Source organism: Ptychodera flava, chromosome 20, assembly GCF_041260155.1.
Source record: "Ptychodera flava strain L36383 chromosome 20, AS_Pfla_20210202, whole genome shotgun sequence".
NCBI lineage: Eukaryota > Metazoa > Hemichordata > Enteropneusta > Ptychoderidae > Ptychodera > Ptychodera flava.
Genome location: NC_091947.1, coordinates 26,536,004 through 26,562,395, shown reverse-complemented (window position 1 = coordinate 26,562,395; position 26,392 = coordinate 26,536,004). Strand labels below are relative to the sequence as shown.

Here is a 26,392-nt window from a genome sequence, read left to right as displayed (position 1 = left end):
TACATCGTTATTTGTGATATATATCTAATTGTTTATGTAAACTTGATGGGAGGGATTTTAGGAATTTGAGTGATGCTTCATGTAAATCTACTAATTCACTGTGGTTTGGTCATTTAAAACAGGATGTTTGCTTGCAATGCCAGCCAGATCTATTGTTTATCGCAGGTCATGAAGTAGTATTGTTACTTTTGACTCTATTTTCTTCAAGGCATTGGAACGACTTGTCATATAATAGTATCAGAGGTGCTTTCAATTTTGTACAGTTGTTGTCTCACCAAAGATGACTCTTATACTTATCTCAGATTGTTTGATTTCTAGATTTAATGAGCTACAAACAAAAATGTTGATGCCACCTCAAATGTTTTCAAGTAGACGTGTTTCCTTTATAGAGGATCTCTAGTAGAGATGGGCATTTGAAAAATGTCCTCATGTTTAGAGAGGACCTTGAAATGCTAAATTTTTCATATTAAATTCATAGACTGAACAAGAGCGAGATCTGTTCCAAGAAGTGGCCAGCCTTCAGAGCAAAGTGACGGAGTATGAAAAACTGAACGCAACCCGGGACGGACTGGAAGAGAATTACACGGATATCAAGCTCAGGGTAGGCATACATACAAATATTGCACTCCCAAAGTTTTGAATTTCTCCTGCTTTTTGAGGTCACTGACCTCAAACTTTGACCTGGGAATGATTGCATATGATAGGAAGATGTGCGATGAAAGGTCACATGGGTCACATTGTTGTACAGAGGAGACAATGTTTTTGTTTACTTTATGTTGTAACTGTGACATTGATTGGTGGAATTTGATACACACTAGACTTGATTTGTGGTTCACTGGCTTCCGTAGTTTAACAGTAGCAAAGACTGGGACAGTGGACAGAATGTAAACTGGGAGCTCTGTTGACCAGTTCGTCTGATGTTTGGAAGAATTTGCAGTAGGGAATGTGTGCAGATATGTGTGTGTGTTAGAGTATATGTTAGCAATGTTGATCTGTTTATATCAGTATTGTGTTGATAATTCTTTTCAAAGACAGCATTTCAGATTTAGTCTTAGACTTCAAATCATTTTTTTTCAGTTGGGGGGGGGCTGTTACATAATCCAAAGCATTAATAACTTAAAAAAGTGTATACATTATTTTAGACAAGTTTCTCATACAAACTATAGTGTTAGGCTTAATGAGTAATTATCTCTTTTCGTGGTGGTTGATGATAATTATACTGATCATCAATATTGACAACTAGTTTAACATTATTGGACAAGCTAGCAGTATTCTTCTTATATCTGTTGTTTTTGTGAACTACCACCTCTATAACCGATAGTCATCATCAGTATTTGTAGGTGACATAAATAGAGTTTCTGTGCTACCTGTATGTACCATTATATTTCTCACAACAATTGTTTTGTCAAAGATGCTTCAAAAATTCATCACTCATTATACAGGCTCGGCAATTCTATGATTTTAAAACAAATTTCTCCTGGCAAGAACTTGCCAATGTTTAACAGCAAACAATACTGTTTTTACTATAATTGTGTTTATATATTGTGTGTTTAAGTATTTAATAATTTCTAACATGTAATGAGTGTGTCAATGTTTATTTTCTAATTTTTAATTCTTTTCTGTCTTCTTTTCCTCTTCTTCCCTATCACCACCATCACTTCTTGATTTCACCTCTCTGTCGTGTGTTTCTGATCCTCACAACTGTACACCACCTCACCTGTCAACTTTACTTTAGTTTGACGACATGGAGCATAAGAAACGAGAAGCTGAACTTGCAGTGGCTCCTCTCAAGGTAGATAAATCCCAGCATTCAGCATGTTACTCTAGCGGCTTTATGGGATGTTTTTGTGACAAGATAACAAACACAGTACTACATGTTTATAGTCGCAAAAATTAGTTTACACTGTAGGGCAGTGAATGAAAACGTTTCATATTGATAAACAAAGCCAGTTTCAAAATGAAATACCTAGACTGTTGACAGCTGCTGGTGCCATTGTGGGCCTACAGTTCAAACATTTTGCTGGGCCTTCCTGCAGCACTCGCCCTTGAACCTGCGGCTCTCAGTTGTAGGGACTAGCATACTCCACGGCATCTGCCATAGTAGCTATGTCGGTGTTATAGGCAAAGAAGGAACAAGGGACTGTCGACAGGCAATGAAGTACCAAGCGGACAATCTTACTTGATAAGAGAGAATGGAAAGTCCCATCTGTTTATATTTCATGACGTGTCTTTGCCAATTTAATCCACTGTGCTATGTTTGTAAAATTAAGTATAGAGTATTCTTAGTTTTGTGTCTTTGCATGTCAAAGTTCTTTCACCGTTATCGCTCTACTAACACAAGATGATCATGACAGCAGGTCAGTGATGATGATTTGCGTATTTATGGTCTCATTTTTCACGACTTCAGGCTAAAGTTTCAAGGCTGGTCAAGAAATGCAAAGAGCGGGATGCGGTCATCAAAAGGCTCGCTGCAGAACTCAGAGAGCAATATGGAGGAAGGACCAGCGAGCTGTTGGATGCGGTTTGCAGGTTACAATCTCGAATGCCCGATGAGGAATACAACGAGCCTTTGACACCGTACAGCACCAGCCTTGTAGGAATCAATGAGGAGCCAGAGGTCGTAGTTGGAAGGCAAGAGATCAGAGTGGAAAGTTCATCCAGAAGTTCACCGATGGCTGAACCAGTTAGGGGTACGCCCAATCTGTCAGAAAGTGCAATAAATGAACTGAGCGAGCCGCTATGGCAGGCAATCGAGAGTTCCTCCCCTGCCCCAGTGAGACCATCGGCCAGTCAGAACAGCGGTAGTCAGCTGTCAGACGAGGCAGCCATGCAGGAACTCTTGCAGAGTCTGAGCACCGACATGGGAGACCTGACATCAGGTGGAGCATCCGGCCGATCATCTTCCAGGAGTCGCATGTCACCAGGCAGTGCCTTGCAGGATCTGCTTTCAGCCGATCCAGAACTTGCAGGATGCTGGAGAGAGGAGCCAGCGGCAGAGACAGTGCAAGCACCATCGGGGATTACAGTTATGAGCTGTCCAATGTCATGGCTGGTAGAGTGACTCCCAGACAGCAGAGGCAAAGGGTAGGTTTTGTGTATCTGTGAAATGATTATACCATTGTGAGTGATGTACATTTAGTTTCTACAAACCTGAAATTAGACACCACTGAATGGATGCAGTAATCATTCTTGTCATATTCTTTTTTGTTACTTCTTTTGTAAGAATAAATAAAGAAGTTTATCTCAATTGCATGTTCCCATTGAAGTAAAATTTGAGCGTTAATTACTGAGAGATTGTTATATAAAAAGTACACTAAAAGTCACAAGTTCAAGTCCTCTGAAAATATTTTTTTTGTGACTCATTACAATAATTGCAAGACCAATGCATGTACATATCAATAAATGTTTATCATGAACAGTAGAAATATGCTTACCTTTCACAGTTGAAGTGAAGTACATTTTGTACAGTGAGTTCTCTGAAAAGAAATCCATGTGAAACAAAAATGAATGGATCATGAATGGCATATCTTTTTCTATCATTTACAGGACGGTGCACATTTGAGTCAAGGTTCTGGAAATATCCTTAACATGGCTGATCGATCCCACGACCCTACTTCTGGACAGTTTTCGCTGAACTATGAACCCTCTCCTTTGCTGGCCGAAGAAGCAAATAGGTTGGCAGAACAGCTGAACGGTACCAGCAAATCGTTTACAAACGGCCTTCCGCGCTCCCCTCTTCTCACAAACCTGTCTGTGATGCCTCAGTCCTCACTGTCCCAAGGCGGCCATCTTAGCCTACCACCAATGCATCTTGGGAATTCTCCTTCAGCGTTTGCCAGGCTGCCAAATGGGGATATGCCATTCATGGGCAACGGCAGCTCGCCAGCACACCTCGGAGGTGTGGATATGCCGGACTTGGCTAACCTCTCCATCGGGAGCAGCAGTACCGCTGTGTCCCCGAATGGCACACTCCATCATCTTATGTTGCATCCATCAAGTCTTCCAGTGGAAGGTAACGAAAATTCACACTTTGAATTAATTAAGTGCCAAATTTTGGTGTAGTTGTAAAGAACAGTGTTTTTAGGTACTGAATCTACCGCGGAACTTTTACACTTTTGACAGAAATTTCGCATTCATGAACAATAGAGGGCGACAGACATCGACAGAGTGTTGTACAGATGCAACATGTGATTGACCATGAGTATTATGTATTTTCAGTGAAAGTATGGATTGTACCAGTGATAGCAAGTTGTAATGATACAGTTGTGTCTCTCTAAGAAGGCATATTTATATGAGAGATATGACCTCTCCATGTAAGAAATTAAGGGTTCCTCTGAAAACATTGAGTCTGCAAAGTGAGAAATTGAATCTACATGATGCCCTGTTCAGACACATTTAGGGCAATTATGGCCTGAAAAGATCAAAGGTATGATAAAGTATTAGGAAACCTAATATTACGTGCATCTGTCTGTTCAGGACCCCCTCAACCTCCAAGTGACTTCCGGATTTCCCGAGTGGTCAGCAGTCGCAGTATTCTCCTGGCGTGGACACCGCCCCCGCTCGACGAGATGGCAAAGAGTAACGGCGCCCAGGTCGCTGGCTACAAAATCTACCTCAATGAGAGACAGAAACAGCTGGTCAACAGTGCTCATCTTACAAAGGTAACAGAGGATTAGATTTTAAAAAATTGGAATTAGCTGAGTTTGTGTATTTTGCACATTTTTGATGAATAAATTTTTGAAGGAAAAGGTAGTTTCACAGCAAATACTGACACTTGGACGTATTCAGAAGTTGCGGTATATTGTAGTCCCTTTTATTAACACTTTTGATATTCGGGGTAAGATAATGAGAAAATTGTTTCAAGAAACTCTTCACTATTTCGATAAAATACTGTGAAATATCTCCTACTCTGTCAGACACATCAACTCCATCAAATGGTAACCTCATCCACAAACTGAAAGCCTAAATGGATCAAACAAATTCTTTTTTCAGGCCCTGATTGAGAACATCAATGTGAGAAATCCGATGGCATTCAGCATTGAGACTGTGACAGTTACTGGCCAGACATCCAGAAGGGTAGATACTTATCACTCAGGGTCGGTGTCATCACCACATCCAACGGAATCTACGTACAGCGACTCGGTGGCAGATACGGAAGTCTCTTCAATCCTCAGTGACATGAGTGAACCAAGGAAACGAACAGTAAGCAACTCCCATGAATATACTCTGCCCTATTATTTCAAACATACTGGCCTGCATGAGCACAGTCTTGATATGGAGCACTGCTACAGACCAAGTCAGGGTCTTTAAGTAACATGTTTGAATTTGAGTGCATCTCTTAAGCTGGTTTATTAACACAACACATCGACTCAAAAAACAAGTTTGCCAGCATCTAACGGTTCATAGATGAACAAACTCTGGCAGTTAAAAATGAAAATCATGGTTATCCTGTCTGTTGATTGGTTGCCCAATCACTTGATTTCAATTTGAAAGTAAACAAAACCAGATATGCTACAAAAAGTTCACGTTTCCTTCTCATCTCTGTAGTAGTTGATGAGTCCAGTCATGAGTCACATTTTCCCTATGGACACAGCTCTCCTTAAAAGAAAATGACTATCAACATTTCCTTTCAAACTCTATCACAAGCCAATTATTTGTAAGTTTCTTTCCGATTTCTTGAGATTGGGCACATTCAGAGATTTCACCTGCTTCGTCAAGGAGAACAGAGAATTTTAACAAGAGTGACAACATGCACGGAAATAGAGACATGGCAGTTTTTACAGCACTTGAAATTTCATATATTGTATCTCACAAATATATCTTTTTTTATGTTTCAGTTCATTGCCATATACAGTTACAACCCAATGGAGCATTCGCCCAATGACTATCCATCATTTGAACTCTCGTTCAAAGAAGGTGACATCATCTCTGTGTATGGAACAGTCCGCTCCGATGGATTCTTTCATGGCAAGGTGAGAAACGCGAGGCATGAATCAGCCGGTTTCTTTTCCGTGTTGTGTGCAAGGTAACAGGTATATTCTGTGTCATCGAGTCACCAAGTATAGCCTTTTATACCAATACTTCAGCGTATTGATGCAACTGTGCCAATTGAAAACACTTTGGCTAAACCAAATTATCATGGATTATGGTTAGGAAGAGTGTCGATAGGTTTGTCAGGCAGTTTCATCAGATTGCCATAACTCAAGTACATTTGTACAGGGATGGCAGAGTTGGATTGCAAAGTTGTGAAAGGTGGAGCAGTTACATTCACTTCATTTCCTTTGTTGTTTTGAAGCCATAAATACAACCAGTGTTTGAAGTGTGATTTAGAAGTATTCAAGTATTCATTTGCAGACAGTTTATTAATGAGTTTTGTATAGATAGATATGCAAATTTCGTAATGACTCTTTATCAGATATGAATATTCATAAATCAAGTGTCATACATTCTGTAATATACGGTTGTAATTTTGAAACAGGCACATGAAAGCATGTGATCACCATGAACTGAGCCATCAAGTGATTTCTGTGAGTCTTGATAACTGTGTTATGTTTTATTTTTGACAGCTACGTGGTAGGAAAGGACTTGTCCCATCCAACTTTGTTGAAGAGATTCACGTCACTGAGTCTAAAAGCCACCGAAAAGTGAGTCTTGCTTTTACAATCTAGAGTTTATGACTATGCCATGTGTGAAACCTTTTGCTAAACAGTGTTTGCACAATTGAGAGCATCATTGCAGATTGAGAGAGCTTTGTACAGTGGAAAGTATAAAGAATATGGCAAACAATTATTTTCACCTTTCATTCATTGAAGAATTTCCATAATCCTTCCATAGTCATTATCTCACCACAGCAGTTTTTTAGCAAATTGGAACAACCACCAAAGTCTGTGTTTTGGCATTTTCTGAGAAATATGGTGTTAATAAATCAACTAGGTCCTGGGAAGTTGTTTTTATCCAGGCTGTTAAAATGTTGAAAATAATGTGATATAGAATTTCAAGAGGGGTTACATGGATGCTGTTTGGAGATATTATTCCTTAAGTTTGTTCCATGCATTAAGCACAGGTTCCCGTTGCATAACCTACAGAATTTTCTTATACAGGGCATTTAGCTTGGTAACAAACACAACTCGTGTGTGTATATATACTATACAGGGTTATTGCTGAAAAGGGAATTCAATGAATGACTTAAATTGTCTTTTTATAGATAATAATGCCAGCTTTACACATACAGACTCCATTCACATGATGAATAGTGTATATGTGAACCTGCTTTAAGGAGTATCACAGAAGTCTGAAGATTACACACTTTGAAATGAAAAACCTGGAAAATGTACAAACTGCCCTGATGATAAAGATGTTTCAAAATTCAAAACTCCCAAACTTAATTACAAGGGATTCTCTTTTTTCCAAAACAGCAAACTGTAGAATGTGCATGCTGGTTTTCATTGGCTACACTGATTTTTGTCTCTCTGAATGTTATCCCTGCAGAAGAAATCACGCAGTCAGGGCAGCCTACAAAATGGCCACTCGTCGACGCCTAGCGACACTCCTCGACAACGCTCTGCAAGAAGCAGTAGACCATCCTCGGGAAAGACTTCAAGAAGTGGCTCTAAAGTCTGAAGAAAAATCAAAACGATGCCCCCCACAAGCCCCCCAAAATACAAGTCTACTCAAAGACATACTCACCACACGGATGAACTCCAAGATGTGATGGAAGTATTCAAAATTCTGACCCCCAAAAATTTGTCATGACTTATGCAATAAGCCAGAACAATTATTTTGGGAAAAAATATTACCGAAGGTACTAACTTGCTGGTTTTTCTGCAAAATCAGTAATGATTGTAAATAACAAATAACCATTTGTAAAGATATACTAATTCCGTAAACATGTGAACTCACTCAATATTACTCTACTGGAAAAGGATAAAAAACCGGAAAAAAAATGAACAAAAAATAAGTAATATAAAAATTATGTACCCGACATTTTATATATCAGTGAAAACTGATACGCAACTGAAGTAATCAGGGAACGACAGCATTAAAATGAACCAACCTGATTTGTCAAGTCACCAGGTTCTGGCTGGAAGAAACCAGACAGAACCGGTTCAGACCAGTTACGGTTGTACCATGCCACTGCTGGTCTGAGCTCCGCTGACAAGAAATATTCTCTGTCTGTAATTCTAAATGACACTGCTGAAAATGACTGAAGATGAACACTTGATGTAGCTCTCTTTCATTTCTTGAAATGAAATGCAGCTATGTTGCGTGTCGACACATTTTCAACAGTGTCCATGTTCAGTGTAAACTGTGTGTGATATTGTTAGTCGTATGTTGTAGAGACCAGTTTTCCCAAATATTAGAAGAAAAAAAACTATGCATGATGACACTCAGAATAATGATAATCCTGTATTTAATATGTAAATATAATGTAAATTTAACTATATTTTTACAAAAAAAAATAATTTTTGTGAAAAGGCTTCCCACCTTGTGCAAGAACTTTCCTTTATCGAACTATGCAAATTTTTCGTGTCTGACAGTCGCCCTGCAGCTTTTCCTTTATATATGCTTGTTGTATGGTCAGCCATTAACGTTTCTTTAACTGGGAACATACACCTTGTAAATTATTTTCAATTATTTTTTAAATTGGATTTTCTTACTTGATTTGCTGCAGGTAGGGGACTTTGAGACACATTCCTCAACCTGTGACTCCGGGGAATTTTCCTCCTCAGGGATTTTCAGCCGGGAGTCGCACATCTTTCTTTCAATTCCCCCTTTCCCAAGGCCAAGTCTATTCCTAAATGTCATTTTCTTTCTGTTGTTCTATCTTTATTCTGTGTGTGTGGAAGTGTTTAGTTTTTTTTATCGAATTGTTTTAACTATTTAAATAAAAATTTCCCGTCAGACCGTTATTAGTAACATCCCCTATTTATAGATTTTACACTGTCTTCCCTACTAATATAGTGTAGATAGTTTACTAAACACATTCAGGGGTGAGGCATTTTTTCCTGATGGAAAAAGTGATGACTGAATTACAAGTATTAAAATCCACCCAACCAAAACATCGGGGTGGTTTTTATGTTAATACATAATCACTAGTCTTTCTTATGCTGTGTCTGTAGTTCACATCTCATAAACCGAAATGTCATAGCATGCAACTTTTAAATTCTACTTACCTTTTTATTTTCTTCCCTCAGTACTACGTTTGTCTGTAAGCCCCAAACGGCATAAGAAAGACTAAAAACAATTTTTAAATTCCATTGTTTTATACCTGTTCGCCCTTTTGTCATTTTGTTTTGTGCATTGTAAGTATGATTACGCTCAAAAAAATCATGCTTTTGTCCAAGATACCTCAGTTTTATTCGGCTGATAATGCTGACTCAAAACTGAGTTAAATTTGACCCGATAAAAAAAACGGCAGACAAAAATGTAACACCATGGCTCTTCTCCCATTGGGTACAAATGATCAGGTGACTGTCACACATTGTGCATGAAGACCATCTCATTGGTTACAATAGGTCATGTGACTGTTACATGATGAACCGGTAGACCAAATTTGATAAAGCATGCATCACCCACAATGCCCTTGTAAAAGTTTGATATATATGCCCCCTCAACCTTACTTTTTTCTTTTGTTTCAAACATAAATTTAATTTTGAATTGTTGGAGAAGAGGTTAATTATGCATCTTGTCTGCTTAATTGACTAGAAATAAGTTGGCTACCCATTCCTTTCTCTGTGTTGGCTTTGGTGCATTGAAAATTGCCTCGTTAAGGGTCTTTTAACTACTGAGAGCGAGTCAAAGCAGGAATATTATGGAGTCAACGGGGATGTGGTGGTAGACTTTTCTAAAAAAATTGAGATGAATTCGTCTAAAAAGGGGAGTATTTCATGGTTGCTGGAGTGAGAGGAGAAGTGAAGCAGCAGCATTTGCACAAAATAATATTTATATACTTTTTTCTCCATACTGAGAAATCTTCTCAATTTTTTTCAGTTTTACTAGTTATTTGTCTCTTAGAGGCAGACATGTGATATGTATTTTGAAGATGTAATGTTCTTTTGAAATTGCTGACAAATTCTCCGCATAGGGAATGAGACGCGTGCTAGCCGCTCACTTCAAAATGGCTGACCAGTTGACCAGTCCAATATGGCCAATTAGTCTGCCATTTCCAAAGTGGCCGAGTACGAATCAGCCGTTTCAAAAGAACAAGAGAATCACTTTTTGGGAAAGATGCACTTGGATGGACTTTACAAATGATAAAGGTATCGAATAAAAAATGTAGATTTGAAAAAATCATAGAAATCGTAGTAATATTATTGACTAGATTTTGATATATGTAGTGTGTTGATTTACAGGATTGAAACGAAGATTTCTAGAAAATATGCTCCAAATAAAATGTGAATCTTAGATTTAGAATATTTAAGCTCATAGCGAATCTGCTATTTAGAATATGTAAGCTTATAGCTGTGTGATTATCCATCCAAGTGCATCTGCCATTATCTATTTTTCATAGTGTATTGTACACTGGTGTGACTTCCTTCAGATCCACAAAATGATTGGAAATATTGACATTCCAATATCGCAAATCATTTCAAAAATCAAATTATGGGAGGTTGTAATATTCAAAGTACTGATATCTCTTTGACGTCTGGCAGAAGAATATTACAGTTGTTTCTCTCCTTCTTCATATGAGTGTGTGAGGGCGCTCTTCTGTCACCTGTTGCCCAAGGGTCATGAACATTGGACAGGCAAACTCGAATACCGCCTTCCAAAGTTTGATTTTACCATCACCAATTTTGATCAGAAGGAACTCATGACCTGATTCAGAGTAGCTCAGCTGCAATAAATCTCGCTTCTTTGTATCAATATCTCCGCCAATGACCGCTCTTCGTTGCTTCGCAAAGTCCCCGCAAAACAGTATCGCAAATACATGTTTGAGTCTGAATGTGTCGAATCGGTGAAGAGCTGGTTGTTTTAGTTGTAGCCTGTATGATGCACTTCCTTTGCAAGTTACGAAGGACGTGGATCGTACAACAAGTATAACTGAGCCTTGCTTGAACTGACTGAAGTGTAGGGGCTATTTACCGCTGTTTCACAGCTAGTTTGTATTTTTGTACTTTTGATACTGTGTTTTCTGTAACACATCACACTTCCTACAGCACTTCAGTGCTTTTAAGACTGAAATAAAGAATGCTAAGCTAGAAGTAAAATGATGGTTAAACTTGTCTCGTGGCTTCATTTTTAGCTCCGCTGTCAGCGACGCGGAGCTTATCAAATAGGTTGATTTTCCGTCGTCGTCCGTCGTCGTCCGTCGTCGTCCGTCAACAATTGCCTTCTCCTCTGAAACCGCAAGTCCAATTGCTTTGAAATTTTATATGCAGCTCACTTTGGGTGACCTCACTTAAGTTTGTTCAAATCGTAGTGAAATTTGCATATTTGTATTTTTGGGGCATTTTTTGGTGTTTTTGGTAAAAAAATCTTCTTCTCTGAAACCGCTTGTCTGATTGCTTTGAAATTTGATATGCAGTTTACTTGGGGTGACTTCAGTCAGATTTGTTCAAATTGTGGTGAAATTTGCATATTTGTATTTTTAAGGCAATTATTGTCATTTTGGTAAAAAAATCTTTAAAAATCTTCTCCTTCAAAACTACCAGTCAGATAGCTTTGATATTTGGTACATATGTCCCTAGGGATGATCTATTTCAGATTTGTTCAAATTGTGCAGAAATATGCAAATTTGCATTTTTAAGGCAATTTTTGCGATTTTTGGTCAAAAATGTATTTCTCAAAAAGTACTAGTCTGATAGTTTTGAAATTTGGTATACAGGTTTCTACAGATGAACTAAGTAATATATATTGAGTTTCTGATGAAATCTGTAATTTTGTATTTTGGGGGCAATTTTTGCCATTTTTGGTCAAAAAATGTGTATTTCCAAAAGTACTCATCTGATAGCTTTGAAACTTGGTATACAGGTTCCTACAGATGAACTAAATGATATTTATTGAAATTATGATGAAATCTGCAATTTTGTATTTTTGGGGCAATTTTTGCCATTTTTGGTCAAAAAATGTGTATTTCCAAAACTACTCATCTGATAGCTTTGCAATTTTGTATACAGGTTCCTACAGATCACCTTAATGATATTTATTGAAATTATGGTGAAATCTGCAATTTTGTAATTTTGGGGCAATTTTTGCCATTTTTGGTCAAAAAATGTGTTTCTCAAAAAGTACTGGTCTGATAGCTTTGAAATTTGGTATACAGGTTTCTACAGATGAGCTAAGTAATATATATTGAATTTCTGATGAAATCTGTAATTTTGTATTTTTGGGGCATCTGATAGCTTTGAAACTTGGTATACAGGTTCCTACAGATGAACTAAATGATATTTATTGAAATTATGATGAAATCTGCAATTTTGTATTTTTGGGGCAATTTTTGCCACTTTTGGTCAAAAAATGTGTATTTCCAAAACTACTCATCTGATAGCTTTGAAATTTGGTATAGAGGTTTCTATAGATGAACTAAATAATATTTATTGAAATTATGATGAAATCTGCAATTTTGAATTTTTGGGTCAATTTTTTCCATTTTTGGTTAAAAAATGTGTTTCTCAAAAAGTACTGTTCAACAGCTTTGAAATTTGGTATACAGGTTTCTATAGATGAACTAAATTTGATCTTTTGAAATTATGATGAAATCTGCAAATTTTATTTTTTGGGGCAATTGTTGCCATTTTTGGTCAGAAAATTTTATTCTCCAAAAAACTACTCATCAGATACCTTTGGTTGACATGTTCTTAGGGATGATCCATGTGATATATTCAAAGTACAATGAAATCTTCTATTGTGTATTTTTGCAGCTATTTTAGCCACTTTTTTCTGGCCACTGCATTGAGCTATCAAAGATTTCCACCTTCTTCATCAACATGTGTCAAAAATAGTTATTCTCTACATAAACACAGCGGAGCTATATCGGCCGCTAGGTCGCTTGTTTCATTGAAGATTTGAACATAACAGCTAACTGCAACTAACAACTTGTGTACCTTACATTTCTCATATTTTACATGACACATTCACATACAGATGTGTACAGGGGACATTGTTTAGCTTAAAAATACGTAGCAAGCTTTTAGTACACACGAGACATCAAGTTCTTTTGAAAATTTTAAGTTTCAATTCTGTTCTTTCCGTTCGCTGTGCTGTTGAACAACCATAGTACACCGACTCTCAGAGTCGCTGCTGTTACAAGTGCCATCAACATGAAAAGCAAATGGAAGTATTGGCTTTCATATGATTGTCTCTTGAAACAATGAAAACAGCGTTTTAAAATAGTCTTTATTTGCTGACTGATAAACACTGACACAATGTGTATAATAACAAACTGTAACACTGCTGGGAAAAGCACTGTCTAACCAATCTTCATTTCAGCCCTCTGTTGCTGAAAGCGCCAGTAGCTGTAACTTTTTGATGACTTGCTCACAACTTTGGGGTTTTTTTAATATCAACTGCAGGCTCTTATTCTACTCCCCAAAGCATGTTGAGATACTCCACCTGTACACAGTGTAGACTGAATTGTTCTCACTGAAAACTGAATTCTGGTCCACACTAGAATTCAAATGTAAACAGCAATAACAGTTGTTGACAAGTCGTGATTTAACATTTACATGGACTTTCACAACGGAAATAGTGAAAAAAATAATCAAAAGTTACAGATACTGGCCGATGAACATTGACAAAAAATGTAAATTAATCCTTGTAAAAGTGGATTAAGAGAGTATTCAGTGTCACTCAGACAAACATTTAAACATATATTAAAAACTATCTACTGTTGATTGACCAATCAGAGTGCTCAATTTAGGGTGTTTTATTTACTCATAAAGCCTTGGTCACCAAATTCCAGAAACGAATGACAGCGCCGTAGTAGAGTACTGTCCAATCAAAAGTGAACATGTCAGATTCTGTAGACATCTGGTACATTTTAATATTCAAATTTGGTAACACAGCGGAAACCAGCTGCAACACAAAATCTGCTGTGCCCTAGGGCATTTATATAATGTGCCCTAGGGCATTTATAGGATGTTCCATTACATTGGAAGGCTATTTCACAAATAAAAGTTTTAATTCATATCCTAAACATGTTACATTGACAAAGGGGACGGTTGACGTAAACACATTGAAAACAAAAATATATCAGTTAGGGGCGATAGTTTTTAAGTCGGATAAAACCCTCGTACTCGGGCTCTTCTGGTATATAAAGTCCAACCCTACGATAAAATGTCTCGGCCTGCGGCCTCGACATTTTATCGTTGGGTTGGACTTTATATACCAGAAGAGCCCTCGTACTCGGGCTTTATCCTATAGTATTTATTACCATATACCATTAATATGTACTGAAATGTAAAGATAAGTACCAAAATTGATATATTTTTGGTGAATGTGCAAACCCAGCAGGCTGCCATGTCATCAACAACCAGTAAATGCCACCGAGGGATTCCGAAATTTATTCAAAAAAATATATACCTAGGATGGCAGCTGATCATTTCAACAGGATTTGAACTAATTTGGGATAATTGGATAGTGTAGTAATGTTGATTTAACCTGAAAATGTAAGCGCATCTGTCTTTACTGTTTTTGTGGGTAATTTGTAATGTCGCAACTTTCAGCCATGGGGCACCTGACGCTTGAACAATTAAAATATCCAATTCTCCCAAATAAGTTACAATCATGTTTAGCATACAATAAAACAGCAGAAAACATGTTTTTTATAATCCTTTATGGCTGAAAGTTACCTTTCACAGCCAATGGCATTTTTGAATTTCCGATTGAATATTGTAAATTGTAGCTAGTTGTCTTTCTGTACTGGTCATTTAACCAAATAGGTTCCTGAAGAGTTTTTGATATACCTGTAGTTTTTAAGTATAGTTCGGTGCGTTTCACTATGGCAAGACTTTTAACGAAACACATAAACGGAGGTAAAAAGTTGTACCTTAAAAATCTGATATATGATACAGTGAAGGAGAAAAAGAATTATTTACAAAACCAGTGCTAAGATAATACAAAGCTCCCAAAGGTTGGTAGTATAAATCTGTTATACTGCTATACGATTTTTGAGCAGCATTGCCCTAGCGTCCAACACAGAACATAGTGACTATGAAACGCGATCGGGGCCTTCAATTACTCCGGGGAAGTGCATCGGAAAAAAACATCAGCTCCCCTCATGTTTTTCAAATGACATCATTTGGCACGAAAAGCAATACATTACATATTGAGTTGTCACACTGCATGTTATGGTCGCGGAGTGGAGTACACATGATCGTAGCCATGGCTGCACGGGCGCCTGATTAGTCTGCTTGATCGATCGATTTTCTGCTCGACCTATCGATCCTGTACTCTATCTGCCTGCCACTGCAAGCTATCGCCTTTTGCATTGCTGACTACTGAGTGTTGCTTTGTCGATGCATTGAGGTAACACACAGACATCTTGTATAACAAAACGTCGCCACCGTCTTGCTAACTTTTATATCCCACCCGCCCATGTAAATAATGTTTCTGTTTACTCTTGAAATATAAATTCTTCCTGTTCTCCAAAAAAGTTCAAATACGAAGGAATTGTCGGCACAAGACCATGACTTGAATTTCCGATAGGCCACCACAGTAGCGTTGAGCTAAATTTTCACATTCAATGGCACGAATCCTCTTGACAGGTGTTATGTCAATGTCATCTTGACTACTGATGCATTTATGTGAGCAAGTTCACGAAAATTATGATAACCTTAAAAGTGATGAAAATAGTGTTCCCAGAGGTGTTTTTTGCAGAAAGTCATGCTCATTGCTATGATTTCCATGGGCCTTCCAGAATGCTACAATCATCTTTCACAACAGATAATTATCTTTACAAAAATCCTTCCAAATTAATGTTCGAACTAAGCAAGCACAAATGCATTATCGAAACTCGAAGGTTCGCACTATTTTTCACCTGAACCAGAAAGTAATTAAAATTACTTGTCTTCTGAAAACTTTCAAACACAGTACAATGGCATTGGAAATGTACATGTGTGCAATTTTGTTTTTTGACAGTCTGGAGTTGAACAGTCAGCAGTTCAACCATATACAGTAGACAATTATGTTTATTCGTTCTTTTTGTATACCCGATTTTCTGCTGAAGAAGCTCGACTGCTACCCACACCAGAGTCGTCGACGCTCGTCTGTTGTAACACTTTCGTTCGTGCGTGTTTGGCCACTGCGAAAAATTGATTTTCGAGGCTAGTCAAGTATTCTGCATCTGCTGCGGTCGAATCCGATTCTTCCTCTGAGACCGAGTTGGTCTCTCTGGTAAAGTTGTTCTCGATGTGATCTTTGATTACGTCAGCTGCATCGTCTCGCTGAATTGTGCGAAAGAAGTCATACAACTCCTTAAAATCCGCTCGTGATGGATTGATATGCCCTGATTCCCAAATATCCATCAGTGTCGACATCGGACTTTCCTGTCGCTCCAACTGTTTGATTTGTTTGTGCGTCATCTTCAGTATTTTTTCGGCAAATTTTCTCCAGTCTTTACCAGTAGGGTCAGGTACGTCCATCACCTGTAGTCGTTGTATCTCAGAAAACTCAAAAGCAGCTTTGGATTGAGTGAACTCTTTTACTGACGATTTCTGAAACATATTCAAAACTTTGTTATGAGTGGAAGTCTTTGTTTGTTTCGATCGAGTCAATCGGCCCATGACGTCACTTCATCATTTTCCAGACAGCGTGGCTTTATTTTGCGATCAAGTGAGATCTTATTCTGTCTTATTTATCGTTATGATAACTAAACTTTTCTAGATGTGATTTCAATGTTATTTTTCATCTCAAGTTTTACGGTAGGGAGTTTACATGAAGTCACAAGGGCGAGGATAACGATACATAAAGTTACGGAAGCTGTTTCTAAGCAAACAAGACGACAGCAAAGATAAAAAGTCTGAATAGGTTCTGTGAATCACCGATATCTGTCAAACGTGTTCTTTACTTACGTTTAAATCTCCCGGAGGAATGGAAACCGCTGCTGAAGAAGGAACCATTTCTTCGGAAACTACAAAAGTTACGATATCTTGAGATGGTTCGTCGTCCTGGATTAAGGAAATCTCACATTCGAAACGATGGCAACTTTCAGCAGATCCAGATTGGTGCAAGTTGTTTCTCTTAACAACAAAGGAGGCCGTGTCGTTATTACACAGATACAGTCTCCTGTACGACAACACCTGCGTGCAAACGGGATATAGTAAGAGCTCAGGGTACTGCAGGCAATATTCGCCTAGAAGTAAGTTATGAATACGATCGTGTCGTGTATTAAACTTTTTTTCATTATATTACCTGTGTCGGGTGTGTGCCTTTTGCTAAGGAGGTACCTAAAGATCCTTCTTTACCCTCGCTATCTGTGTATAGTATTTCAAAGAAAACAGTTCATATCTGTTAATTGCCCTCCCTAATCCCCTTCATTAATTTGTCCTACCGATCACCAATGCGGGGGTGGGTTGGGGTGGGGGCTTTTCTCTCTGACCAAGTAAATCGTTACTTGCTTATAAGGTTATAAACCCCCTCGTTGGTGATCGGCAGAACAAATTAATGAAGGGATTAGGGACTGTAATTAAGAGATATAAACTGTTTTCTTTGAAATACTGTACTATACAGAGATAAAGTAACACGCGACACAGGTAAGGCTTGTACAATGAAAAAAGTTTAATACATGACATTTATTGATCATCCATAACTTCTAGACGAATAATGCGTGCAATACTCTGTGGTAAGAGGTGGGAATTTTGATGATTTGCCAGCTATTGTTCGCAAAGGGTATTGTGATACATGTACTTGCTATCGACGACACCGTTTATTTAAATGACATGCACATATCCACTTTAACGTTTGAAGACGTTAGTGTAGTTGCGCCATAATGACTTGATTTATTCGCCTTTTCGCAAAACACCCCGTAAATTGTCCGTCTGGTGTACAATGCTGCGGCCTGGCATGTCTGTCTGTGTACGTTGGCCGGAAGACCTGGAAGACGTCACAAGAGGCTAAAGGTTACAGCAATTGGACAAATCATGAGGACATTGAGGATGAAAATACTTTGATCGATCGAGAAAGACAGAACGGCAGAGACGGTAAAATAGGAGTAAAACACTTTCAATTTCATGACAAATATATGTGGAAAGAAAATATATTTCATTCATTTTTTTTGTGTGATGTAAAAAGGGCGAAAATACTGATATCACGGTGACATTACAAGGCTCGAGCATATTTGTCAGTAAGGTTTGCTTCGCACTAGAAGTTAACACATATTTCAACGGCGAAAGCTGTTAAACAGCTATGATTATCAGGTGAGAACGTTTCATGTTCGCCTAAAATAAAATGACTTGATGAAAACGAACAATGAGCGGATCTTTAAAGTCTGTCGCAGTTGTTTGCGTTTACCACAGAGAAACATACATAGAGTCGCAACGGGTATTGTTTAAGGCGTGAAGCGGTTACGTAACCCATCCATGTTCGCCTCGCCTCAGGTTGCTCTCGCCTCTCTTTTCCGAAGAGTGCCGACCATGCATCCTTCGGTAATTTTCGGATTTTCGCCAATTGTGAAGCGAAAGTAGGTTCGGCAAAGTTTGTGTTGTTGTTGTCGTGTGGTGCTGAGCGGAATTGACGTGCTGGCGAAAACGGGAGTGTTTTGAGCTTCAGGAAAGTGAGTTTTACGGTTTTAAAAATTCCTCTCATATTTTTATGAATATATAATGAGTGTGTTTGAACCAAATTTGAAAGTCTTTTATCGATACTGTCTGGTTTTACTCAATGGTTTACGGTCAGTCATACCCTCTTTTACACGTGCGTCAAGGAAGAACATGTTTATGAAACTGCTGGCGTGTTATGTTTTGATTGGCGTGAAGCAGTGTTTCTGGCCTGAGAACTCACAAAGTAACTATGGTTGCTACGCGACTGGCAGTACGATGCCATCTCGTCGTATTTTTCCTATAATCTCGTTATATTATCAACCACAAACAAAGCTTCCAAAAAGTTTAACACCTTTGAAGCTCATTTTAATATGAAAAGCCAATAGTCTACCGAGACGACCATGGAAAAAAAAGGCATGCATGCGTTTCCAGTCTGTTTATACTATTTGTCTGTGCGTTTACATTGTATGTCTTTCGTGGGCTGATGTGTTGCCTATGTCGTCCCGACCGGATCGATGCTTTCGAGGCTTTGAAATACCCTCTATATATGAGGACAGCAGAGTATTTTGATGGTCAATTTGCAGAAATTGTCTTTCAGCAGTTGGTCTGATATTTAAGAGGTAAAATAAAAACTAATTTTCCGAAGTCAAATTTATAGAGGGTAGATATTGTTTGGGATTTATTCAATGTACAGATTGATTTACTTACTTATTGATTTTTTGCAGTTCACAGTATGTATCGTTCCTGTTCGAGTTTGGTAAACTGCATGTACTAACAAGCTACGATCGATGAGCGCAAACATAATCACTGTTCTTAGCATGAGTAGAGGTTAAAAGTTTCATCGGGCGACGCGTCTGTACAGGAGGCAACTCGTCCAAGCGACAGGCGACTCGTCGCCTGATCTTCTTGGGAGACGCGACCATATCGTACAAACGAGATGAACGAGGCAACGCGTTGGGCAACTTGAGTTGCCTGTCGCGTTGCTCGTCGAGTTGCTCATCGAGTTATTTTGTTTTTATTTATTTTATTTTATTTATTTATCATCAACAGCGCCATCAGGTAGCCACTTACAGACAAGAAAATAAAAAAAGAGAAGGATAAAATACACTAAAATTTAATCAAACATAAAAGCACTCGAAAAAAGAGTGCTTTTATGAGTTGCTCATCGAGTTGCCTTTAAGGCCTGCCCTGTCAGATCGGCAAGGGCAAATCAGTGTACGCAACGCCATGGATGTGGAAAGATATTGCTAAGACCACGGTGCACCGGAGGAACTAGCGTCTCGCTCGTACGCGTAGTTCTTTGCACGAAAAGATTGTAGAAGATTGTAGTAGCTGTGTATAGAACCAGGGCCTTTGAGAGGGTCCAGTTAGTTGCCAGATAAAGGTTAAGTACCATCTTTTTCCTGACAGTTCTCGAAGCTTAGACGAATTAAATTTTCTGATTACCTTTTTTGAAGTCGGAAAGATTTCCCACGAGTTCCCCTGGACTTTCACCTCAACAGTTACATCTTTACCATTAGTCGTTAGAAGCAAGGGTCTACCAGCATCAGTCCGGTGTCCACCGAGGTCTTCTTCTTCTCGTTCTAACATCTATAATAAATCGTTAGGACTTCAACCACAGACGAAATCTCATGTTTTCGCTTACACAATTTAACGTATCGGACCAGTAATTATAACTTTTGACGATTTTTCTTTTTTTTGTATATCAATTGCAACTTCTTATTCTTCTCCCCAAAGAATGTTGCAACACTCACTATTTAGCTACTATAAGCATGTGTAAAATGCATTGTTATTGTTTAAATCAGAATTCTAGTCCGGACATTGACAATGCAGTTTACACACGTGCGGCTTGAGTTGACAAGCTGATCAATGTGTATATCAATACGCTTTGGGAAGTAGAAGAAGGAATTATGGTTCACACTCAAAAGTTTTGAAAAAAATGTCAAAGTTAGCATTACTGGTCCTGTAAAATATCACAGTCGTGTCGCATATATAACAGAAAATGCTTGAAAGAAAAAATATATTGTCATTGACATTAAACTGATAATTACCCTCATTGAATCATCTGTTTTGTTTATCACACGAACTCTCAGTTTTCCAACGTTTCCGTCTCTGCTAAGGTAAACCATTGCGTCCATAACCTTCACATTGTTCTGACTTACACTGCCATCACCTCCCGTTGCTGCTGTTGTGAAACCCGTGAAGTGACGGAGGAGGATGGTGCACTTTTTGTCATCGGCAAAGAACGAGGCACTCTCGTCGTCGCGGAGGTCAGTGCATTCCACCTGTGCTCCGGAATCTGTCTTCCAAGATATGGGTATCAGCGTCTGTGAATTTGAGTCGTAACCAGCACAGTGGGAATAGGTGAGAACGACATCCTTCTTGAATTTAAGTCCAGACGGACCAAGGACTACACAGGGGCTAACGCACGCTCCGTAGCCGTGCTTTGGAACTTGTCGACTTATTACCATGGTGATTTTTTCTTCTCTGCCATTAGGCAAAGCTCCTGGAGGTATGAAAAGGCTCACTGCAGCCTTATCAAAAGTCAGATGGCCACCCTTTTCGTCAAAAAACCCAAGAGCTCTCAGAGATACATCATCAGGATCGTCGAGATCTGTTGGCTTTATTGTGTCAACTTTACACACCGGTTCTTCATCAAGCTTTAGTTGTGTACGGCAATCTACGAATAAAATTTGAAGACAATTGTACCCTCTAGCATATGAGTTGAAAAACGTCAAGGTGAGGAACTTCAATCGGTCACAAGGCATGGACAAGCAAATCCCCCCTTGGAAATTTGGATACGTTTTTTGAAATTCACACCTGCGTACTGTGAAATTTTTAAGCTAAGGCGTTCAAAAGTTATATAGAATGCTGAATTGCGCTGATTATTAATATTTAATTTACCAAGATGGCGAAATTCGCTGACAGAAATATCTTTTATCATTTTTAGTGCACAGCTGTCAGTAAAATTAGATTTGCTCGACCGAATCTAAGACACAGGTAAGCTTAATGCAGCTCTCTAAAGCCCCTTGACTTAACTACGGCCAGTGATAAAGGAATCGTGACTTAGGCTACATTCACAAACACCTCGGGGGGGGGGGGCAATAAAAAGCAGTTATCAGATTTTTCAGAACGCCTCCTCCTAACAAACTTACAATGCATTCAAAGCCCCCTTCTGACTTGCTGTAATTTTGAAATCGCCGCCTCAAAGGGATGAGACAGAAAATACAGATAGGTCGCATTTTTTTTGCGCCAAGCATTTTTGAAGGGTCATGAAATTTCACGCATGCCTTTTGGGGAGGATCATCATTTTTTGCGCAACTATTCGAAGGCAAAATGTGACGATATGGTGCTTCCAAAAATATCAAATCATAATATATATGGGAATCTATTGGATATTTTCCTCATAAATAAGCTACATCTGTACATTTACATATGTTTGATAATTCATGTAAATATACTTTGCTTGAAGTGGCAGGTAAAAACTACAGGTGTTTACAAAAAATTGACTTTTGGATTTCATCGATAATGTTGACTCTCTAAACATGGTAATCTATGAGAAAACTATGAACGATATTTTGAAAATATAAAACTAGCAATATCTGGGTATTTATAGATGTTTGTTAATTTGTACAAAAGTACTGACTTGGTTAGAATAGGATGGTTATAAGAGCATATGTGTACAAGAATTTAGATTTTTTAAATAATAATTTCACCAAAAATGTTCATCCACTATACATGGTAGTCTAATACAAAACTGTGAATAATTTTTTCCAATATAAAACTTTCCATACTTGTGCATGTAGACGTTGGATAATTGACATATATATGTATGTACTTGATAAGAATAGGGTGGTTACAAGAGCATACGTGTACAAGAAATGTGATTTTGGAATTTCATCGGAAATATTCATCCACTATACATGGGAGTCTTTGACAAAGCTGTGAATAATTTTTTCCAATATAAAACTTGCTATACTTGTGCATGTATAAACGTTGGATAATTAAAGAAATTACTTGATTAGAATAGGGTGGTTACAAGAGCATATGTGTACAAGAAATTCGATATTGGAATTTCACCGAAAATGGTGATTCACTATTGGGGTCTATGAGAAAACTATGAACAATTTCTTTACAATACTAAACTAACTAAATCTGTGCTTTTATAAGTGTTTGACAATTGATACAAATGTACTTGATTCAAATAGGGTGTTTGAAAGTTCAGGTGTGGACAACAAATATGATATTGGAATTTCACCCAAAAGTATTATTTCTCATGGTAGTCTGTGGGTAACTTAAGGTAGCTACATACCTTTTAGACACTTTCAGATTTTTATTTTTTTCTCAATTGAACACGTCCCAAACCCCAATAAAGTATACATTTTCTGAAAGCCCTGATATAGAGCTATCCGACCAAGCACAGTACACGGTCATTATTTGCATAAGAGTCACGTGACAAGCGTTTTGCTGAAGCTTCAAAAAACCGGTTTTCCCGGCCTTATGCGAACACGCTGCAAGATTTCCGATTGGAATTTCTTCATTGACAAGCCTTGACAATATCCTTCAAAACTATGTCTGCGATTTTTTCCCGGAGGCTCCATTCAAATTATATGGCGTGATAATTAAAAGTCCTTGAAAAGCACCTTCATCTAAAACCTTTAAGAGCGCACTTGAAAAAAAACAAAGGCATATAAAGAAAATCCCAGACACGGTTTTGAAGGATATTGTCAAGGCTTGTCAATGAAGAAATTCCAAGCGGAAATTTTGCAGCGTGTTTGCATAAGGCGGGAAAAACCGGTTTTTGGAAGGTTCAGCAAAACGCTTGTCACGTGACTCCTATGCAAATAATGATCGTGCACTGTGCTTGGTCGGATAGTTCTATATCAGGGCTTTCAGAAAATGTCTGCTATATGTGGGTTTGGGACGTGTTCAATAGAGAAAAAAATAAAAATCTGAAAGTGTCTAAAAGGTATGTAACTACCTTAAATATTTTCCCTGACAAACTTGCTAGATCTCTAATATGTAAGTATAAGCTTATACGTAAATATATAAGTGATGTTAAATATTGACTTTTGGGCTCGAGTTTCTTGTAATGATAAACAATAATAATGCGCTCTGTACAATTACAAGCCAAACTATAAAAGAAGGTAAACATTACAGCTATTATCCCTTTTGCAATCGCTTGAGAAAGGCTTTGAAACAGGACGACCTCTGTAACCTGTCAGGAAAACCAGACACAATTAACATATTTGTATAAAAGGGACATCAACTGTACCTTTTGGCCAAACATGAACCATATGTTTTGTTCTGTGTATCAACTGCAGTTTCTTGTTCTACTGCCCACATCATGCTATACAAAATTCTATTCTGAACATGCATGTGTAAAGACCGGAATCATTGTTATTGATAACAATTAAATTCTAGTCGGAATTGAATTGAATTTTAAACAATAACAATACTGACTGTACACATATGGCTGTGGAGGAATTTACTTCATCACTCTACTGGTAGTAGAAAAGAAACAAGCCAAACGTTACAGCTTAAAATTGACAACCTATTAAACACATATTTCATATCAATCGGAGACAGTTTTGTCACGAGTTCCCAATGTAAGTCCCTAATCCTTTCAAGTGCTCCCCTCCAAACATACCCTTCATATATTCAAGGCCCCCGTTAATTCTCCCGCCTCCCCTCCATAGATGTTTGTGAATTCAGCTTAACTCTATTAATGCTCCGCCTTAGCAATCGTCTGTCAACATACGCCGTATCTCACCGACATATATGCACACAAGGAAGTTTACGCCTCTAAAGTGAAAGATTTTAACTTTTGCTCAAACTTTCCTCGACGAAACTTTCAACCATACTTTTATCATACCAAGAATAAACATCAGGGGTCGCTGTTGAAATTTAAAATGGCCGCCATCCCTGTGTTAACTCTATAGGGAAAAATCAAGTTTTAGAGTTTCGAAAAGCTAAAACGAAAGAAGTTAAGTTTTCTTACACCAGAGCTTTAAAATAAACCCCCACAAGTGATATCTCAGACAAGAATTGTAAAAGTTTGAGAGTCCGAATGTCTGTCCCTGAGGCGCATTTTACCTTAATGCTAATTAAACAATTAATCTCAATCTTTAACTTACAAAATTAGGCAATTCGCGATCATCCGAATTAGTAGGACGTGGCAAGTTTATGAACCAACAATGTTTACAGCCATCATAACTGTTAGAACTTACAGCCTTTTTCTACAATAAGTTGAAATACATATCAGAATTATTATGTTGATCTATATTGCCGAAGACGCTGTCTCTTTTAACTTTGAAAGACTTGATCCAGAATTATTTAATACAGATGCCGCAATGAATTTCAGCCTTATCGTGCAAAATATGCCCCGTCGATGTTGTAATTATGAGGCAAGGTGTTTCCCGCCCTCCTTCTTGACATCGAAGTCCGTATTGTGTGCACTGAACAGCCAGGTTATTTATAGTTGCTTCATAGGCGTTACAACTTCAGCAAAAGTTACACGCGATTGTTAATATAAGGTACTGTTCAGACATACCTGTCATATATGTTATAATTGGTATTGTAGTTTCCTCAGTACTATTTATCTCCTTTGAGCGAGAGCAACCCATCGTGGCTGCTAAATGATTGCACGAAAACTCGACTATTGGGCTATTTAGGCGTTGCTACCCTAACAACGAAGGTCCAAATATACATGTGGGATTTTCCCGCAATAAGGGTGATTTCATTTGCTATTATCAGTGGGACATCTGTATGCGTAGGGTAGGGAAGGGCTTCAAGCGGTATGTTCCATGGCGGCTTTCTGAAATATACATCACTGCTATGATACAAAGGAACAAACCCTGAGATAGTAATTTTATACGTGGTGATCATCTGCAGTTTTGAATCGACAGGAGCCAGGAAAATAATATAAAAACAAACATGTATGAAGAATATGTACAATAAATCGATGGAGAACAATGCAATGAAATAGCAGAATATAAGACCATACTTTTCTGATCTGAGAATGTGGGAATATAAATCATGCTTTTGATCCTTCTACCAGGCCAATTAGCTGTTGTTCAATCAGTATGCAGTACAGGGTGAGATCGTAAAGACTGGTTTATACTAAATGTGGACATATTTTGAAATTTTTAGAAACCGCCTTGTTTTTGTTGAACTTGCAAATTTTATTTGTTTCCCGAGGTGGCCATTCTTTATGTTAAAAACAGCGTTAAAGGGGAGGCAATTTGCTTCAAGGGTCAAATTTTTGCTGGTGATCCCTGATATCCGTTCCCAGATCACAAAGGAATGGTTAAAAGTCATCCTTGAGAAAACCATAGCAAAAGTTTAACACTTTATCTCTTGATATGTTTGCATTGCCTGTGCAGTTTGTGACGTAAAGAAGAAAAATAATCATGCAATGAAAGCTGTAACTTTTGATGTCTTTCCAATATTGTTTTTTTTCTGTGAAAATACGCCTTTTTCGACATTTATGATTTAAAATCATAACGATATGTGAAGTTAGATTTGTTAACATTGGGTGTTTGATATTTTCGTAACAAATGTTATTTTTATCTATTCATTTTTTATAAAATGCACATGTGAACAAAAAAGCCCAACAGAAGAGAGCTCTGTTGGGCCAATAAATTATTGCTGACAACTGAATTTATGTCCGCATCTGTTCTATATAGAGGAATTCA

General features: G+C 38.0%; 2 protein-coding genes across 2 annotated transcripts in view; one reads left to right on the top strand and one right to left on the bottom strand.

The window, feature by feature from the left end:
• The window catches only part of LOC139120443 (golgin subfamily A member 4-like), a 101,662-nt gene extending 90,444 nt beyond the window's left edge, over positions 1-11,218 (top strand). Inside the window, 9 exon segments of the mRNA XM_070684852.1 lie at positions 479-601; positions 1,736-1,792; positions 2,408-3,084; positions 3,547-4,012; positions 4,477-4,661; positions 4,993-5,202; positions 5,838-5,972; positions 6,567-6,644; positions 7,489-11,218. Of these exon segments, the coding sequence (XP_070540953.1) occupies positions 479-601; positions 1,736-1,792; positions 2,408-3,061 (834 nt within the window). The 3' untranslated portion in view covers positions 3,062-3,084; positions 3,547-4,012; positions 4,477-4,661; ... (2 more) ...; positions 6,567-6,644; positions 7,489-11,218.
• A 2,738-nt stretch (positions 11,219-13,956) lies between these two features.
• LOC139120442 (UNC5C-like protein) lies at positions 13,957-25,386 on the bottom strand. The gene is made up of 5 exons (XM_070684851.1): positions 25,249-25,386; positions 20,747-21,375; positions 20,142-20,285; positions 17,010-17,237; positions 13,957-16,652 (listed from the first exon to the last, which is right to left on the bottom strand). The coding sequence occupies exons 1-5, from the start codon at positions 25,319-25,321 to the stop codon at positions 16,128-16,130; spliced, it is 1,599 nt and encodes a 532-aa protein (XP_070540952.1). The 5' UTR covers positions 25,322-25,386; the 3' UTR covers positions 13,957-16,127.
• Positions 25,387-26,392: the final 1,006 nt, after the last annotated feature.

Excerpts from the sequence above, each read along its gene's own strand:
- LOC139120442 (XM_070684851.1), bottom strand. The coding sequence starts at position 25,321 with ATGGGTTGCTCTCGCTCAAAGGAGATAAATAGTACTGAGGAAACTACA. Across the intron at positions 21,376-25,248 it reads AATTATAACATATATGACAG|ATTGCCGTACACAACTAAAG; the intron begins GTATGTCTGAAC and ends TTTTATTCGTAG. Across the intron at positions 17,238-20,141 it reads TCTTTCCGACTTCAAAAAAG|GTGTTGTCGTACAGGAGACT; the intron begins GTAATCAGAAAA and ends GTTTGCACGCAG.